General features: G+C 47.5%; 1 protein-coding gene across 3 annotated transcripts in view; it reads right to left on the reverse strand.

Moving 5' to 3' along the window:
* Positions 1–19,903, reverse strand: part of MYO5B (myosin VB) — a 367,801-nt gene that overhangs the window by 74,631 nt on the left and 273,267 nt on the right. For all 3 annotated transcript variants that reach the window (XM_054460695.2, XM_054460694.2, XM_063653662.1), the window contains exons 18-21: positions 11,066–11,177; positions 5,437–5,648; positions 3,691–3,847; positions 1,606–1,845 (exon numbers count right to left, since the gene is read on the reverse strand). In XM_054460695.2, coding sequence (XP_054316670.2) covers positions 1,606–1,845; positions 3,691–3,847; positions 5,437–5,648; positions 11,066–11,177 — 721 coding nt within the window. The remainder of the gene's footprint in view (positions 1–1,605; positions 1,846–3,690; positions 3,848–5,436; positions 5,649–11,065; positions 11,178–19,903) is intronic.

The following is a 19,903-nucleotide window of genomic DNA, read 5'->3' on the forward strand; positions in this document are numbered from 1 at the left end:
ACTTTGGCAAGGGACTTGATGTCCCTGGCCCACCATTTCCTCATATACAAAATGACCTCACAAAATTGTATGAAGATAAAATAAGAGTGAACACAAAACACATATCGCAGAGCTTGGCACATGGTGGGTGCTTGGAAAATCCTTAGGATCAATGCTGTTCGGCCTGTTGGCATAAGATTTCCTCCCTTATGATACAGCATGTGACACATGTTACAGCCATCCTCTGTCCAGCAAGGCCAGCAAAGCACCTGAAACAGCCAGGCATCCAATAAAAGTCTTCTGAAGGGAAGGGGGACTGGCCATGTGGGCCACCAAAAAGTGGGGGTCCAGATTTGTGCATGCATACATGTGAGCCTCGTCTATTCCATTAGACAAAGCTGAGTGTTCTGTGCTTGTCTCGAATCTCTTGTACTACCTTGCACGGTACCCAACCCTCTACAGGGATTTAACCAATGGCTTGTTACTCCTGTGATTGGCTGACATGGGAAGGTGGCTAGGGTAAAAAGAGGACAAAGCTTAAAAATAAGAGCGCTAACCATTTTTCAAGTTTCTTCTACTGCATACCAGGCCCTGCATATGCATTAGACCATTTATTCTTCTTTCAGCCCTGTCAGCCCCATTTTATGGATAAGAAAAGAGGCTCAGAGTAGTCACATCAGTCACTCAACTTTTAAGCAGAAGAACTGAATTCTGATTTCCAAAGCAAACACTCTTTCCAAAAGAGGCAGACAGACAGATAGACAGACAGAGGCAGAAGGGCAAAGTGATGCAGAGCATGGGCTCTGGAGCCAAACAGCTGGGGTTCAAACCTCGACCCTGTCACTGCCACCTGCGTGACTTTAGGATGCCATGTGCCCTTCCAGTGTCTTCAATTGTACAAAAAGGGGGATGGTAATACTTGCTGTAGGAGGACCGCTATATTAGACAAGCTACTCCAGACAAAGCGCCAGCCCCATACCCCGCACAGCAAGCCCTCCATGCACACCAACTGCTGCTGCGTTACCCTATGTCACCCCTGCAAGGGCGAAACACCAGCACCTTGGGCTAGTGTGTCAGTTTCCTACTGCTGCTGCAACAAGTTACCACCAAGTTATGACTCAAGATAGCATAAATCATTATCTTACAGCTCTGGAGGTCAGGAGTCTGAAGGGGTTGGCAGGGCTGCATTCTTTCTGGATGCTCTAGGGTAGAGTCCATGTCTTCATCTTCTCTGGCTTCTCAAGGCTGCCTGCATCCCTCCCACCTCTGATTCTGTCATCACTTCTCTGAACTTGATCCTCCAGCCTCCCTCTTAGGAGGACCCCTGTGATTATATCAAGCTCACCTAGCTCATCCAGGATACTCTTCCCATCCTACAGTTCTTAATTTAATTGCATCTGCAAAGTCCCTTTTGCCATATAAGGTAACACACTCACAGATCCTAGGGCTGAGGGTCTTTAAGGGTCACTGATCTGCCTGCCACAGTTGGTATCTGCTGTGGTCTGAGGACATCTGTGCTCCCTTGGGTCTTCGGCATGTGCCGTTCCCCAAGGAAGCCGTGGGCTGTCTCAAAATGCTCCAGTACTCCAGCCCCCGACACCCAGGTAGGGAGCTGCAGACACTGACCTGCTCATCGATCTTCCGCTGCAGCTGGACCACCTTGTTCTCCATGCCCACGTTGAGACGTTTCAGATGCTCTGCTGAGCGGGCCTCAATCCTGAGGGCCTTCAGCTCCCGCCTGGCCTTGAGCATCCGGAAGGCACATTGGATGACAATGGCTGCATCCCGCAGCCGCCGGAAGTGCCTGCGTGCCATCCAGCCCCGCACATGCTTCTGGATGGTGGTGGCCTTGTGCTCCATGAGGACCTGGCGGGAAACAACGATACACAACTTGTGGGTTTGCACTGCAGGACAGGAGTGAAGGAAGCATACATCACTGCCTGTGGAGGGGAGAGGCCAGGGCAACCTTGGTTCTAGGAGTTACACAGAAAATGTGCCCCCTAAGATCTAAGGCTTTGGTGCTTGTTTTATAACACATTTCAGCGAGGTTCTGCAGCCCACATATCCACAGGGAATCAGCTGTCAAACTCTTTTCAGCTTTGTTTTCCTTTTTGTTTTATGGGTTAGGAAACCACAGTCTGAAAACCTCAAGGTTGTAGGGGCCTAATGATCATCCACTTGCTCTCTACCCATTTACCAGGTGGAGGTCCCCTCCTGGTGGCACTGAGCTGGAAGTAAGATACTTCAGTGAGTGTCCACAGCAGGCTAATGGCTTATAATTACAAACTTGGTGTGTAACTCATTGTTTTGTTTCGGTTTTTTTCTACCAAGTTAAAAAACCACTCAGGAAATCAAAGCATCATCAGTGTGCTTGCCCTAATACCTGGTAAAATAAATGTTTGTGGAATAAATGAGTAAATTAGCAAACAGGCTGAGCAGTGAACAGTGCCACAGCCATGAGTGACAGAGCTGGGAGCCACATCAGTGCTCACTCTTTGCACATGCTGCCCCTGCTCAGAAACTCCCAAACATCACCTGCCCCTTCCATGGGAGCAGCACACCAACGCCACCCATCACCCAAGAACACTCACAGAACCTTCTCCCAATGGCCTGGGTTTCTCTACATATTACACCAGGGTGTGCTCCACCCTGACCACATTTTTATTATTATCAATTTAGTGCTTTACTTTTATTATTTAGAAAATCACACCTTCTGTGATCATAGAAGAGACAGATGTTCATTTAATGAAAAAGAAAACCATTTTAGACATTTCCTTCCAATTCGTGTTTCAAGTCAGCTCTGTGCTTCAGATGTGCTGGTGTTACTGGTTGAACAGATGTGTCCTGATGTGGGGCTCCCGAACCCAAGGGTTTTGGCTTCACTGGAACAACACAAAGAGCAAGAACCTGGCAGGGAAGAGGTGCCTCCCTCCTGACCTCACCACGTTGGGCTTCAAGCTCCTGATCCGTTAAGTGGAGGAGTTAGACCTGATGATGCCCAATACCACTGCCTGCTCTCAAGTGTGAATAAGCCCTACCTAGGTGGGTCACCTGGCCCTGCTGTTGGCTGGCCTGGGCCCTCAGGCCGGTGACCTGGCTTCTCTGAGCAACTCAGGTATCAGAAGGGGTATGAAAACTGCCATGATTGGATGCTGGCCCCCTTCAAAACTCATGTTGAAATCTGATCCCCTATGTTGGAGGTGGAGTCTAACAGGAGATGTTTGAGTCATAGAGGTGGATCCCTCATGAACAAATAAATGCCCTTCTTCAAGGGTGATTTCCCGCTGTTAGTTCTCATTAGAGCTGCTTGTTAAAAGAGCCACTCTTGTGCTTCCTCTCTCACCATGCGATCTCTGCACACACCGGCTTCCGCCTCCCACCATGAGTGGAAGCAGCCTGAGGCCCTCTCCAGAAGCAGATGTTCAATTGTGAACTTTCCGGCCACCAGAATTGTGAGCCAAATAAACCTCTTTTCTTCATAAATCACCCAGCCTCAGATATTGTTATAGCAACATTTAATGGACTAAGACAACAGTATGCACACCCTTCCTACCTTGTGGGACTTCAGAAAGGATTTGGTGAGAACAGAGATGTGAAAGCATTTAGAAAAAACTTGGGAGTGCTTGACAGAGGTTCATGTTGGCAGTAATTCATCTGTTGCCACTTTAGTTCTGAATCTGCAGCCGTGAGGCCCTCAGAGTGGCTACTCACCTGGCGGTAGGTTCTCCGCACAAACATGGCCCGGGTGAAGGCCTGGATAACAACGGCAGCTCTGCGGACCCTCTGGTAGGCCTGGCGGGCCCTCTGCATGCGGTAATGTTTCTGGAGCACCACAGCCGCTCTGGTCCTCCGCAGGTGCTCAGCCAGCCTGGGGAGCAAGAGGAAACAGGCAGTGTGAGGGAGACAGTATTGACCGCCCTGATGCAGAGGACCCTGAGACATCTGCAAATGCAAACCCCTCCCTCTGTGGCCCTACCTGAACACACCCAGGGGAAGCCAACTCTCTTCACCCCTAACAAATGTAGCAATGCCTTAGGCATTTGACGCTGAGGCTAGAAAAGCAGTGTTAGTTCTTTCCTTATGGTCCTGAAAGGCTTCCCACAAGCTTCAAACTCAGTCAGAGTCTGACCTCCTCTATGATCCTTATCTAAGCACTCTTCTACCTCACAGTGCCTGGGCAGTCCTCAACTACTTCACCAGTAGCATTCTACATCGTGTGTTCACATTGCTGCCTGTCCTCTGTACCTCCCCAGGCTTGGAGATCCCAGGGGCTGTGTCTCCATCATCCTGGACCCACTGCAGGCACTGGGTAAGTGTTTGCTGAGTGACTAAACCTTCTCAGGCCCAGACCAATCTCTGTTTCCTTTATCTCCTCAACCGTTTCTGCTCGGGATGCACTGAATGTGGCCATTTCCTCTCCTCTCTTGCCTTTCTGCCTTCCCATCTCACCTCCCAAATAAAGCCAGTCTAACACTTCCTCCCCTTCTGAAGGGTCTTGTTTGCTGCCTGAACTATAACAAGTGCTCAATTAGAGACTCAGTGTGAAATGCTAAAAAGGACCTTGGAAATCATTCAGCAAAGCCTCAAAGGAGAAAGTGACCCACTCAGCCCATGTGTCACCTGTTGGCTGAAATGCATCTGATTCCCTAGTCTAGCTCTCTGTTTGGCCTCCAAACACAAAACTTTGTGGCAATTATTGTCACTTCTCTAAGGAAATTCTTTTCTGGAGAGGGCACTGGACTTGAACCAGGCCTGGGCTCAAAACCTAACAACCAAGGGTAGGGTCAGAGGGCAGGCTGTCTTCAGCCTGTCTTGGCTGACACACTCCTGCTGCTGTAGTGCCTCATCAGCCCAGTGTCAGTGAGGAAGGAACCCTGCAGTAGTTTCTTCTGCTTGGGGTCAAGCTGGGGGCAGGCAGGGGTGGCTGATTGGCATCCTGGCTCTACCCCTAGGTCAACACTCGTGCTTAGACAAGCCACTCTCTCTCCATCCTGGCTTGTGCAGTAACACAAAAGGGACCTCCCAGGACCTTTGTAGCCCTAATCGCCCAACTCCGAGGCATTATGAAATCTGTGGAATAAATAATGAGGCCAAGTGCAGGTTAACTGTGCCAGACTATATTGGTCTCTTTTCCTAAAAGTAGTTAGTTTTTTACTTTGGGGTTCAGGCAAAGGGGAAATGGTTTGTTTGTGGCAAAACCAGCTGGTTCTAATGCTGGTAGGATAGAGGGAGCCTGGGGAAACCAGGAGATGTGGAAACTAGACCTACCCCCTGAGGTGAGAAGGGCATTGATTATAGGGGTAGGCCCAGCTGCCAGAGAAAAGCCAAGATGCAGACATGGCCCCAACAGGAACCACTCTCAGCACAGAGGAAGAGAGAAACCAAGTAGCTGAGAAAGGCAGACCCCCATCTTCCCCGCCATGATCTGCTGCCCTGATCTGCCCCAGCCTGGCTCACCTGCGGGCCAGGTATCCTCGGCAGTACCTCTGCAGGGTTAAGGTAGCCCCCTTCAGTCTGCGATATTTCACCTTCTGCAGCCATCCCCGGACAGTTTTCTGGATCATGATGGTGGCTGTCCGGAACTTGTCAGCTCGCAGCTTCTCCAGGTAGGCCACCTGGCCTGCTCGGAAGAAGATCTTGGTGCGGCCAAACTGGAACTTGTCGGGGTCCTTTACAAGGTAGGGAGGGGATCTGGTTGGTCACCAGTGAGCAGAGAAATAACATGGCCCACACCACCCTTGTTCTTCCAATGCAGAATCCCCTGGCCAGACTTCATGCACCCCTCTCTGTAGATGGACACACAGTCTCAGCATTTGCTTAACAGACCCCAAGACCCTACTGCGGGCCAGACTCTAGAACATGGCAGTGAACAAGATGCCTGCCCTCAAGGAACTGACATTATGGTGAAGGCAGACAGACAAGCAAATAAAGATGCTTTCTGTTTTCAGAGAATGGTGAGGATTATGAAGAAAACAAACCGGGGGCTGGTGAGTGTGGGATGGGGATGCTCAAGGAAGGCAGCTCTGTGGAGGTGACAGCTGAGCAAAGACCTAAATGAGCTGAAGGAGGCAACCACAGAAAAGAAGGAAGGAGGAAAGCTTCAGGAGAAGGGCAGAGTGGATGCCTATGTCCAGTGGTGCAACTGCTGGGTATATCTGACGATCAGGAGAGCCAGGATGGCTAGCTGGGGGAACTGAAGGTGATTGGTGGGAGGAGCCAATCACCAAAGGCCTTGTAGGTTGCAGCATAAAATTGGGGTGAGAGCCACAGGCAAGCTTTGAGCAAGGGAATGACCTGATCTGATCAACATTTTAAAAAGATTATCCTCAGATGGCCACACAGTTGTATGCATAATTACAGGATGCAAATAACCCCCAAATAAAACTATGAGATTGTTTTGGACCTGTAATTACTGTCTTAATTACATCCATTGGGTTAAAATTAGTTGCCCTTCCCTGGGCTCACCCCTGTGGATGAGGAAAGACAACCCAGCAGGGTTCCTGTGGACAAGCCTGGGACAGAGCACTGGGAGAGTAACCCATGATGACAGAGTTCTTTGTAAATCAACTGCCATCTCATTTTCTCACTGGCATGAAGACCATAATGAGAAAGGAAGGAATGAGCCAAGTCCAAGGAAAATACACACACAACATTGCGTTTCATGTTGGCAAATGGCCCTGAAAAGTGCTGAGTCATCATTCTTCATAGGTTAAGCCCTATTGGGTTACTAGGAGTCAGGTTCCACACACTGGGAAGGCTGTCCTGCCTGAGCTAAGACTGAGCTGGCGGCACAGCTTCCAGCTTGAGTGTCACTGACTGAGTCCCCGGCCCGCGCCAGGCTGCTCGTGAAGCTGCCAAGAGTGGGCTCCGGGCCTGGCTCTCCTCCCTGTGTCTGCTCAGAGCCATGCACCCACTGGGCCATCAGCTCATGCTGAGAGGAACAAGGGCTGGATGGGGCTTGGGAGCTTTGAGGCAGCCACGGCCCTGCTCTGATCTCTGCCCTGCTGGGGGAGCCTCCATGGCTCAGCCAAAGCAGGGTAGCTAAGCCCCTGAGTCGGGGGACAAGCCTGGGTCCTCCAGCTTAAGCAGAGCCAGAGGCTGGGGGCTGCCTACTGCATCCAAGCAACAACAGTACCTGCACTCCATTCCCTATTCTGGAAAAAAAACAGGAAGGGATGATATGCTCTGCAAGGCCACTTTTTCTGAACAAGGATTTCTCTGAGGGTCTTACCTGCTCCACTGAGACACCCATCAGCCTCATCTCCACACTGTCCTCACCCTGTGTGTCTCCAGAACATCTCCCACCCAGATCTGCTTCCTCTAACCCTTAGAACTGACTGTTCACTGATCAGTCAATCAATCATCTTTTGAGAACCTTTCTCCAAGAGTCAGACTGCAGGGGCTGAAAGCAACCTTAGCAATCCATTCAAAGCCACTCCTTTTACTTCACAGATGATAAAACTGAAGCCTAGAGTACTGAAGTGACTTGCTCAAGGTGACTTGAGCAAATATCAAAGGATAACCCCAGATCTGGGTCTCCCAGGCCCCAAGTCTCCAACTGCAGCATCCCCTTTCGTGACACTGTCTCCTCTACACAGTGCTCGCACACATCCTTGTGCTCCGTGGGCTCCCTGTAGATGTTTGTTAATACACTCCTTCGCCACTGTGATGAAGGTTCAGGCTTGCATGACAGCCAGTCTCCATGATGTGGTCCTCTACAGTTATGGCCATCATCACATTAGACTATTATTAATTCTGGAGGGCAGGGTCCATATAATGCACTCTTTTTATAACCCTCACACTAAACCCTCTAGATTAGAGTACAAAGAATTCAGTAAGTGTGGAGTTAAAGAATAAACAAACTCAGGTTAAGAATGATAGGGGCTATTCCTAAAATCCTTGCAGGGGAGAGGCCACCAGAATCCACTTTTCTCCCCTAAACCACCACAACAATTTATTAAAACCTCACTGACAGCCTAATGAAGCAGCCCCCAGCCCCAGGCTGCCCCTCCAGGAAGGTGCTCTTTAAGTGCCTGGTGCCTGTCCTGCAGGCCACCTTTGTCCCCACTTCTCTCCTCATCATTCTGTTCTAAAACGTACTTAGCACTTGCTCGGGACAGGGCGGGGAACTGGCATGTGCTCCTCTAAGTTAACATGCAGCTCTGTCGAGTCTTAGTGTCTTGATACGAAGTCCCAGGTCACTCAGCATCAGAAGTATGGGTGTCCGGATGTGGCCAAAGAAGAGGAGAAAAATAAAAAGGAGGAAATAGAAGGCCCCAGGGAAATCTTTAGCACTAGTGTCTCTATTCAGTCTCCAGGAAGGATAACTGCGCTCAGTAACATTACTCAATCAGACTGGATCAGAGGGCAATGTAGTTTAGACAGCGGGAGTTAGAATCAGTCCACCTATGTGACCTTGGGCAATTTATATCAGCTTTCTGTGCCTCAGTTTCCTCATCTGTAAAATAAGGGTGATTTCTGTTTAGTCCTCATAGGATGAGCCATTACTGGCAGGTTTCTAGTCATGAGCAGCTCTTGGCTGGTTCCCATGTAGCCAGCTGCACAAACTCATGTATTTCTGTGACAACCAGGAATTGTCCTAAGAACACAGCCACAACAGGACCCTTGTCATTTATGTGTTCACAGTCTGGTGAAATGACAAGCCCTCAATTACAAATAAGGGGATGAACGCAATAAAGGAAGGGAGGAGGTGAGTGCTGCTGGCCCATAGAAGATGGAGTAGCTAACAACATCTGGGAGGCTAGGAGGTATTTCAGAGCTCAGTTTGGAAGAATACCACTTTGTCAGGCAGGCAAAAGAGGGGAAAAAGCATTGCAGGCAGAGGAAACAGCATGTATTCATATACTTTTTCTTTAGGCAAGTTACTTGTTCTTCCATTCGTTCCATAAATATTAGATAGGTTCCTCCCGTGTATTAGGCTCAGCGCTCATAACTAAGGAGGTGGTGTAAACATAAAGACAGTGTCCTCTACAAAAAAGGACACACACATCTGGAACATAGGTCAGCATGCCATGAGCTCTAAGAGGGACATGAAGTGCCACATGCTAGACCACGGGAAGCAGGAGGGAGAAGCTGCACTGAAGCCTAGCACTGAGAAGCGGGCAGGCTCCCCGTCAGTGAAGAGAAGAGGCAGCTGTGCCAGGAAAGGCCCAGTGTCCTGAACACATCACAGCAGCAGCCCCAGGCAGTGGCATGTGGTCCCGTTAACTGGAGGAGAGCCCAGTGTGGGGGCCGACTCAGCCAGTCTGATCTAGGTCCCCTCCAGAGTTCCCTCTTTGGGAATCAGAGGTCTTGATGGTAATCCTGGAGAAATCCAGCGAAGGAACAGAAGAGGGAAACTATGACCCTAGACAAATGAGAAGGCAGCCACATGGCAGAGTGGGCTACTCGCAGGCCCTGAAATCAGCTGACCTTTAACAGAGATTTTTCTTGTCCATAAAAAGACGTTACAATATGGACACTGATAGGTGGACCACAGCAAAAACCTCAATCAACCAGAGTCCAGCTAACTATAGCCCTTGATTAACCAGCCTGTTACCCCCTTACCCTGTTAAAAAAAAAAAATATATATGGCATGGCAAGGTGGGCTAGTATTTAGACCTTCTTTTTAAAAAGGCAAATTTAAAGCTATGCATATATTTACTATAATATTCTGCACTGTCTATAGCTAGACTTGAGCAGCTAAGATGATGCTCGGAAGATGGCTGCGACACATTTACAAAATAAAACATGACCTTAGATCCTGATCATCTGGCAATGAGCTACTCCAGATGAACAGATTTTCTGAACAGAAAACTTGAAGAATTAAAATTTCTGAGGTAATTATTTTTATTACCTTGTTCAAGTGATTTTTGATATAATTTAACCTTTATTGAGCCATTAATGATCATACTCTGCTGTAATCCCTGAAATGTCTGGCACCATGGAAATGTTTAAGGATTTGCCCCTCACAAAAGGCCCCAACAGCTCTGCTTCTATAGTTCGCCAGTCTCAGCTGTCAGGTGTGAGTTCAAATTGTTTCAATTAAAACATAAAATCTATTGCCTTACTTAAAACAAGTATCTGGGGGAGGGCCTGAGGCTGGTGATGCAAACAGCTAGATGCAGCAGCTATCTTCCCCTCTGCTGGCTTCAGGGCTAGGCCTGGGCTCCACATCAGAGCCCTTACCCAGGTGTACCAGATGGGCCGTGCTATGTAGCCCCTGAGAATTGGAGAAACAAGAGATCCTGAGCCAGCAGCTTGCAGTTAGGAGTAGCCTCATCATAAACCCAAGCAAGCCGTACAAAGAATTCTGTTGGGGTTCAGTCAGGCTGGTGGGAGAAATGTTAGAGATAGTTATAGAAATAGAAACAAATCTTCTTGGAAGGCCTAGAAGTTTGCATAACTTTGGTAACAGATCTGGCTGAAGGTGGCCTGATACCTTTACCTTTAGATAAACAAATTAAAATAGTAATAAAGAAAGGCAGAGTAGTTTACCTAGCTAGCTTGTTTACTCATATAATCTTAAGACTAACCTTTGATGTACCAAGGTTGTGTAAGTGCTTTTTTACTCGGGAAGTCCACAATGTCAATTACCCTCTAGTGGTGTTGACTCAAGCTTTTGTTAATTAATCTTACTGAATAAATGTAAGTCTGACTAGCTGATCAGGGCCCAGTCGCAACTGTTTACAGGACTCAGCAGGGAGCCTGTAAGTGGCTCAGACCCTCAGCTGGACTGGCAGAGCAGAATATCTGTGTGTCAGTGTACTTTATTCATCTGTCACTGGGTCAGGGGTCTGCAAGGGATAGACTCCCTGCAGCTGGTGCCCTTGAGAGGAGCGCTGCCACAGAATTCCATTTTCTATGCCTGCTGAGCTGTGAAAAAGGTTGGGAAGTGCTCTAGATAGGTGAACAGGTTGCTTTTTTTTTTCTAGTCACTGATGTAGGAAAATGGATTAATATCCCAGAAATAGATTCAGTAAGAAGGATGAAGACCAAAAAAAAAAAAATGTAGATAATGACGCCACCCCCTCAATCTTTAGGGGCCATGGTCAGGCCTCTCCTGGAGCTGGGCTGTGTGGCTCACCTTGATGAGGTTCTCCAGGACAGACCTGCAGATAGCCTTTTTGTCTGTGTTGGCGAGCTCTCTCTTCTTGACCAGCACCCGATACCGGTTGAAAAAGTCATGGTAGGCCCACCTGGAGGGAAAGCAAAGGGGCATCAGGTGACACATTCTGCCTCTTGGCCACACAAAAGCCATGAGTGACCTCAGACAGTTCCCCATGGGGTCAACACTGTGGCACAAAGTCATTCTCAGAGCAGCAGAACAGTCCCAGGGGAGTTTTGTCCTCCCCAGGGCCCTCCAAGAATTTCAGTGTAAAGGTGATTCTTGGAATTGTGGCTGGAGGGCTGGAAAAAAGGTGAGTTTTGAAGGTACTTCTTAGAGGACTAAACAGGAGGTTTATGCCTGATATGGTTTAGCTGTGTCCCCACCCAGATCTCATCGTGAATTGTACCTCCCATAATTCTCACGTGTTGAGGGAGGTACCCAGTGGGAGATAATTGAATCATGGGTGTGGTTTCCCCCATACTGTTCTGGTGGTAGTGAATAAGTCTCATGAGATCTGGTGGTTTTACAAGGGGTTTCCCTTTTCACTTGGTTCTCATTCTCTTGCCTGCCACCATGTAAGATGTTCCTTTGCTCTTCCTTTGTCTTCCGCCATGATTGTGAGTCCTCCCCAGCCATGTGGAACTGTGAATCCATTAAAGCTCCTTTTCTTTATAAATTACCCAGTCTTGATTATGTCTTTATTAGCAGCATGAGAACAGTCTAATATACTGCCCAAGCATGCAGTGCTCCACTCCTCAGTAGCAGGAGCCTTACCTGGAGCACAGCTTTATTTTCAAATGTTGGTTTTCTTATAGAATACTGCTCATTGTAAACAGCTTTTTAAATGCAGAAATATGTACGTTAACAAATAACAAGTGGCCGTTTCCTAACCCCTGGAGAGATAACATGGTTTATGTTTTAATCAGTATAGAAGGAACCATTTTTCTCCCCAAAGTAGATTTTGCTTGTGATTTTTTTCTTCTGATTATTAGAGTAATACAGGCCCACTGTAATGAAAATGTCCAGCAATTCACATAATTAAGAGCATTTACAACACCCCTACCTATGTAGGTGAGTGCTGTTTTGGTCTGTGTGAGAGGGGAATCTTTAAAGAAAGCCTTAAGTTTTCCCCTTAGCCTCTGAAATGGTCTCTGCTTAAACAAATGCAGTCTTTCCAATGAGCAAATCTGCTATTTCCAGGTAGGGTCTGTCCCTTTCTCATTAAGGTGGTCTCGATTCATACATAGGCTCATTCTCCTGAAACTAATTCTTCTTTCAATTTTTGGGAGGTATTCAACAACTTCTTCATATAGTCATGTGGTGACTCAGCACAATCCCTACTCTAAGGAGACTTTGAATTTTCACTCTACATCCCTCTGAAGGTCAGTCCAGCCTATCCCCACTTTCTCTGTGTCATCAGTGGAGGTGTACAGGCAGCCCCCCCACTCACTCTCATCTTCCGAGGCATGTGCTGTCCATACCCCTCACGTGGAAGTAATTTATGTGACTGTCCAACTACCTGATATGGACAGGAGACAGGGAAATACTGGACAGAAGAGGATGGTTCCCTGGCAAAGGCCCTACCCTCAAGCCTGGATACCCATGGCCCTAAATGAGGATGGGCATTCCTGTTTTTGCGACCAAAAAGTTGCCTTTTGGCCCACCATACCCCCTATCCTATACCCATATAAACTCCAAGCTCCAGGCTCCAAAGGCAGACAAGGAGACAAAGAGACAAGCAGATCAATGGCAGAACAGCACAACAGAAAGAGAGAAGAGAAAGAGCATCTGAACACTGAGAGGAGTTCACCTGGGGGTGGTGGGAGAGGAGTTCGGCCACTGGATGGCCAAACTCCAGGGGAAGATCATCTTCCCACTATATCCCCTGCTTCCAGTTCCCCATTCATTCCACTAAGAGCCACCTCCACCACTCAATAACCACCCCCCAGCAACCATCCTTCAAGTCCATGTGTGACCCGACTCTTCCAGGACCCTGGACAAGGGCCCGGGTACCAAGTGGGCACTGAGCTGGTTAACACTTAAGCCATCCACCGACGGCAGAGCTAAAACAGCACTGTGACACTGGGGCTTCAGGAGTTGCAGGCTCCCACCCCTAGATGTTGCTGTGGGGCTAGAGCCCAAAAGGGCCTGCCCCGGTTCCAGCACCTGCCCTTCTGCCTGCTCCCCATTCCATAAGGGGTTTGAGCTTACAGCAGCAAACAGAGAGCCACACCCCCGTAGCACACCCTGTGACAGGGGGCCAGGGAACTCTCCCGTCTCATACTCAGGTAAACTCACTCATTTTGAGATATTAAAAGAGAGTAAGTAGATTGTATCCCTTCTCCTGAAGCACTTCTGCCTTTTAAGAGGGCCCTTTAAAAATGTTGTCCAAAGAAACAAGGTAAAAGTTTGGCCAGGTGTGGTGGCTCACACCTGTAATCCCAGCACTTCGGGAGACTGAGGTGGGTGGATCACTTGGGGTCAGGAGTTCAAGACCATCCTGGCCAATATAGTGAAACCCTGTCTCTACTAAAAGTACAAAAATTAGCTGGGCATGGTGGTGGATGCCTGTAGTCCCAGCTACTCAGGAGGCTGAGGCAGGAGAATCACTTGAATCCGGGAGGTGGAGACTGCAGTGAGCCGAGATCATGCCACTGCACTCCAGCCTGGGTAACAGAGACTTTGTCTCAAAAAAAAAAAAAAAAAAAAGAAAAAAAGAAAAAGAAACAAGTACTGTGGAGTATCACATACAGCTTTGGATTCAGCTGCAGCATGGTGGGCAGTAGGGGCACACCGTGCTCTGGAGTAGGTTCTCTCAGAGCTGCAGATCTTCCAGCATTGCGGCCCTTGGGTTCCTAGGAGGCCTTGTCCCTCCCAGCAGCCTGGGATGAGAAGGAAAATGGAGGATGAGCTCCTTGCCTTTCCCCCTCCCTCTTTGCTCCTTTGCAAACACTTTTCCTGGTCTGGTGGAAGATGTCTAACACAGCCATGGGTCTCAGAGAAGGGGTGAGTATAAGAGCAAATAACAAAATGACATCTCTCCCTTTTCCTTTTTTTTTTCTCTATGTAAAATGGCTCCTTACCATTATAAAATTAAGTTTGAGCTATAACTCACATAGTGTAAAATATACCCCTTTAGAGTGTACAATAATTGTTAGTATATTTGCAAAGTTGTGCAACTATCACACCCTATTCTGCCCTATTCGCCCCTCTTCACAGATCCTGGCAACCACTAACCTACTTTGTCTCCATGCCCGTTCCCTCTTTAATTGGTCCCATCTGTCACGCACGTAGTGGCACAAGGGAACAAGAGCCCGTATTCTGCTCAGAGCTCATGAGTCTTTACAAGGCCCTGCTCATCAGATCCATGTGGATTCCCTTCAGAAGGAAGGGCGCAGGGCGCTTAGAGCACCAAGACCTCTGTCTTATGGCCTGGAAAGGGCTGCTCTGCCCTTTGCCCTTTACTCACCGAGCAGAAACTATTTCCTGTCCCTCTAGTAGTGGAAAGACTGTGAACCAAACCCATTGAGTTGCTGATTATCTCTAACAGGAGGCTTTAAAAATGGAAACATTTAAGGTTATTTGCCTAGCTATATGCTGTTTTAATTATTTTATCATGTGCAATAAATATCCAGAACTCTCCTAAGCCCTGACCCATACTCGAACAACTTAATGCAGAAATCCTGGGGAAGAGAGAGCCAGAACCGATAAACTGCCCATCAGATGTGCGTTTTAACACATGCCAGCATGGCTGAATTTCTCCCAGGTTCTTCCTGTCTCGGCCCCCAAGTTTTAAATATAGACACTTCTCTTGGGGTGAGATGGATTTGGGTAAGAATCAGGTGGAAGAAACCATATGAAAAAGGGCCTCACAGAGTCCAAGTCCCCTTGTTCCCAGTGCTCACCATCCATCTTTGACTCTTTTGGCTTTGCTGACCCACCTGCTCAGGTGCGGGCTCCCCCTTTAAAGCTGCCCTGCCCTTTCCTTCCGTGTGTCTGAGGGCACTGCCCACATTATGCACCATGGTTATTTGCGTACACACTTGTTTTAGTTCTCCTTAAGAGTTTGCAATTTCACTGGGGAAATAATTAAAGCATCATTTAGCTGGGCTAAAAACCTTAAATGCTTCTAATTTGAAAACCTCTTACTGCTGACAGATCCATAACTCAAGGAAATTACTAGAGTGAGGAGCTGTGGCTGCAAAGACATCAAGGCCAGTACAGGACGAACCTGGAGAACAGAAGGACAGAAGCCTGGCTCTGATGCCGGCCAGCAGTGTGACTGGGGCCAGTCCCAGCCTGGATGCCTCCCCTCCCCTACCTGTTCAGTGGAGAGAACATCACCCATCTCATACAAGCACCACAGGGCTTTAGTAGCCAGGGAGTTCAGGAGATGGGGCGTATGGAGAGCTCCAAAGCTTCCAAAGACCGGAATTCTCTTGTTTCCTGCCTAAGCCACTCCCTTCCCCTTTTCTCACAAAGGTGTCCTTCACACACAGCTGTACCACAGACAGGGTGTGCAGAGAGGCTGAGAGGGGAGGAGATGCCAGCTCCTGTGTGAAGGCAAACCGTCCACTGAGAAGCACCACCATCGCTTCGTGGCCGTGAGGGTGGCGACACCCTCAGAAGGGACCAAGAGAGGTCAGTACCCACTATGGGGTCTGGGCATAAGGGCTGTAAAGATGTCGCTCCCCGAAGGACCCAGCATCAAATGTGAATTCTCCTTTCTGTGGATTTCTGTGAGAAAACCCTCAGAGATAAAACTCTCACAAGAAAGGCTCCCTCACCTTTAAGAGGAAAATCTTCAAAGTAAAGCTTAAGAGAATTTGTGATTCTTTTTCCAAAAATAGAACTTTTTAAAGGGGCATTCTGATTTGGTGGGGACTTTTGGGTGTGTGTTCATTGCAATCACCTAAAGCTGGAACAGCCCACTCATGAAGACCACGGGCTGTCCAGGGTTTCTTGAGGCTGCCATGACGGAATCTCCCCCTCTCACAGCATTTTAGCTATTTCTGAGTCCACTGTGGGACAGAGAGCATTCCACCTCGTGTTGTGGATATGTTCGTGCAGGGGTAGCTCCTCTGCGAGATTTGCACCTCCTTCAAGTCTCTCTCTGACCCACGTTTAACCCTTACAGCACCTATGTCATGGTGTCTTTATACTCAGTTGCCAATTACAGTTTTAAAAATGGGTATTCTCCTGACCATTCAACACGGTGAACCTTTTCTACCAGTGTTTCTCACAGAGGGTGCTACTGGCTTTGGGGCAGCACCCTTGGGTGTGGGACAGTCCTAACACCATGCAGCATCTTTGGATCATTATCCCTGACCCCATTCACTGAGACATCAAAAATGCTCCCAAATGTTTGTAAAACATTTACTCCAGAACATGGTTTGTAAATGTTTACTCCAGAAGAACAAGACACTTTCTCGACTTCCATCACCTCCACAGCATGACCCCCACCCTCATCAGATGGCCATGGAGACGCCTTTCCCTACTCAGTGTGGCTCTGTGGCTCACTGGCCAGGAGACGTCTTTTAACCCAATCACCCAGTCCTGGCTTGGCTGCTCTTCCATTCCATTCCACATTAATGGTGGGAGAAGAGCCCTCATCCCAAATCTAGTGACTCCAGGAACATAATTCTTACTCAGCCCTGCTCTCCCTGGATTCTGACTTGCTTGTCAGGGGCCTGGCTGAGCATTCTGGACTTCAGTGGCACGCTTCCTCCAGAATCAAGGCCTTCTTCACCTGGAATGCCTCTAGCTTGCTGGGGAGCAGACGCCCTGACAGGGTCAAGGAGTCACAATTGGGTGTATGGGAGAAGCCCAGGACCCGTGACTGCTTCCTGGTAAGAAGAGGGAGAGATCAGAGACAGTAACAAAAGCCAATATGGGATGAGCCAGGACAGGCATTCAGCAGAACCCACCAGTCTGGAAAGATGTTTCCTTGTAATGAGCTCCTCAGGCTCAAGGCAGGGAGTGGTAACATGGCTGCTAAGAATGGTGCAGGAAGCGCAGTAGCTTTGGGATGTGTTTGGCTAACGGAGCTCCCATACAGAGCCTAACACTGGATTTAACCATCTGCACGTGCAAATATTCTGCAGAACAACATGCCTGCTTGCAAGGGCCCCAGTGGACCAATGTGGACAGACGGTATGGAGCTGCAGAGTTACAGCACTTTGTGCTTCTTCTCCCTCGGGCATGTTTCTTCATGAGGGGACTGGCTGGATCAGACAAACCCTAGAGTCCCTCCAGTAAGACCACGGCATAAGGCTCTAAATCACACAACTTCTGACATCAGTCCACAAAAAGAATCCCTAAAGATGTCCTGATGGGTAACCTAAGTTTCCCTTAGAAAATGGTAAAGAATCCCTCAGGGCTCTTCCAGTCAGAATTAGGTGGGTCAACCCATCCTTTCAGGTACTCCACTATACCATCATGCAACCTAGCTGGAGGATTTCTGGTCACATGGAGGTGGAATACAAAAGGTATGCTTCTTTTCTAGTTAAAGAGCCTTACAGGAACCTATGAGCCTCAGCAGGACTTTGTTCCCTACAAGGTCTCACATGGAAACCAGCAGCAATTTGTGGGGCAGAATTGTTTGGCCATGCTGTGAGGCATACCTACCAGGACCAACAGGCTCTCTCTGGATATTGAGACATGGATAATCTTCATTATGCCACCAAGCAACATACACTTCTTTTCCTTTTTGAAGGAACAAATCAGCAGAGAAATAGATGATGCTGGATACAAGAGTTTCCCTTGGAAGTGTACTAGGGATGGACAAAATTTCTAAAGGGACATAAGAGGCCAAAATCAGAGAAGAGAGGGACACCTTCTCAAAGGCTCACAGGAACGGGCATCCTTAACCTGTGGACATGCGGTATGGTGGCTCTTTTCTATCTGGAGGACTTGATCTGATTACTTCACTTTTCTTGGGTATATTTCTTTATCCCTTTATGAAGTTGTCACTGTCTACCTTGCCTTCCTCAACAGTCAATGGGATCCTTTCAACAAATGGTCCTGGGACAAATGGATAAATGCATACAAAAGAATGAGACTGGGCTCTTACTTCACATCTTACACATAAATTAACTCAAAATGGATCAAAGTCCTAAAACAGTAAAACTCTTGGAAGAAAACATAGATGTTAGTCTTTGTGACCTTGGGTTAGGCAATGCACAACCTAATGCAATGACACCTAATGCACAACCAAAGAAATAAACAGATTTCTTCAAAATTAAAAGCTTTTGTGCTTCAAAGAACGCTATTAAGGAAGTGAAAAGATGGTTCACAGAATGGAAGAAAATATTTGCAAGTCGTATGTCTTATAAGGTTCTCATATTCTTAATATATAAACAACTGCTATAACTCCTATAACTCAACAAGAAGACAAGTAATCCAATAAAAAAAATGGGCAAAGGAGATCAATAGACATTTCTCCAAAGAAGATGTACAAATGGACAAGCACATGAAAGATGCTCAACATCATTAGTCATCAGGAAAACGCCAATCAAAATCACAAGATACCTCTTCACACCCACCAGAATGGCTATAATGAAAAGGACAGACAAGAACAAATGTTGATGAGAATGCATAGAAACGGGAACCCTCATGTACACTGCTGGTAAGAATGCAAAATGGTACAGCCACTGTGGAAAACAATATGGAAGGTCCTCAGAAGAGGAGAGTGTTACCATATGACACAACAATTCCACTCCAAGGTATACCCTCAAGAGAAAAAATGTGTCTACACAAAAACATGTACACAAGTGTTCACAGCAGCATTCTTACTGCCCCCAAAGTAGAAACAACCAAACATCCATCCACTGATGAACAGATAATACAAAATGTGCTGCATCTATCTGATGAAATAATATTCAGCAATATAAAGGAATAAACTACTGATGGATGCTGCGCATGGATACATCTTGAAAACAGCCCTGAGTGAAAAGAGCCAGACACAAAAGGACACATATTATATGATTCCATTTATATGAAAAAGCCAAACTAGGCAAATCTATAGAAATAGAAAGTAGGTTAGCACTTGCCAGGGGCTGGGAGTGGGGACTATTAATGGGCACAGGGTTTCCTTTTGGGGTGATAAAAACATTTTGAAATTAGACAGTGGTGATGGTTGTATAACTCTGTATATAATGAAAATAACTGAAATTGCATACTTTAAAGGGGTGAATTTTATAGTAGATAAATTATATCTAAATTTTGAAAAGATAACATGATGAAAACATTAGAGGTTTGTGGGTGGCCTTTATAAAGTAATACATATGATTTTTCAGCTCTGAAACTCACGGAGGGGTTCCTAGTGCAAAGGTTGTCAGATGCTCACCCAGCACCCACACCATCAGAAACACTCCATGTTTGCCTTTCCCTTTATCCCCCAACTATGTCCTGGGCCTCCTAGGGGAACACAGGCTCAGCCTCATTAGTGGCCCTAGATCTGAGACCTGCAGAACTTTGTTGCAGAGGGAAGGAAACACAATTCCTCCCCACTGGCTCCGAGTTGGAGCTGAGACACAAAGCGAGGACACAGGAAAACCCAATCCATCCTAACACTGCCTGGATGTGACGAAGTGGCTTGTAGTTTACCCAGGGGCCAACACATGCCTTCAGGGTAATGATTTTAAGGCAGGATGCATTTTTAAATCACCTGGGGAAACTTGTCAAAATGCAGATGTTCAGGGCTCAGTCTCAGGCTCTGACTTAATAGGTCTGAGGGGGCCCAGCTTCTGAGACTGCTGAGTATGTCCCCATGACTGACGTGCAGCCCTGCGTGAAAACCCCTGGGTCAGGCTC

Source organism: Pongo pygmaeus, chromosome 17 (assembly GCF_028885625.2).
Source record: "Pongo pygmaeus isolate AG05252 chromosome 17, NHGRI_mPonPyg2-v2.0_pri, whole genome shotgun sequence".
In the NCBI taxonomy this organism is placed as follows: Eukaryota; Metazoa; Chordata; class Mammalia; order Primates; family Hominidae; genus Pongo; species Pongo pygmaeus.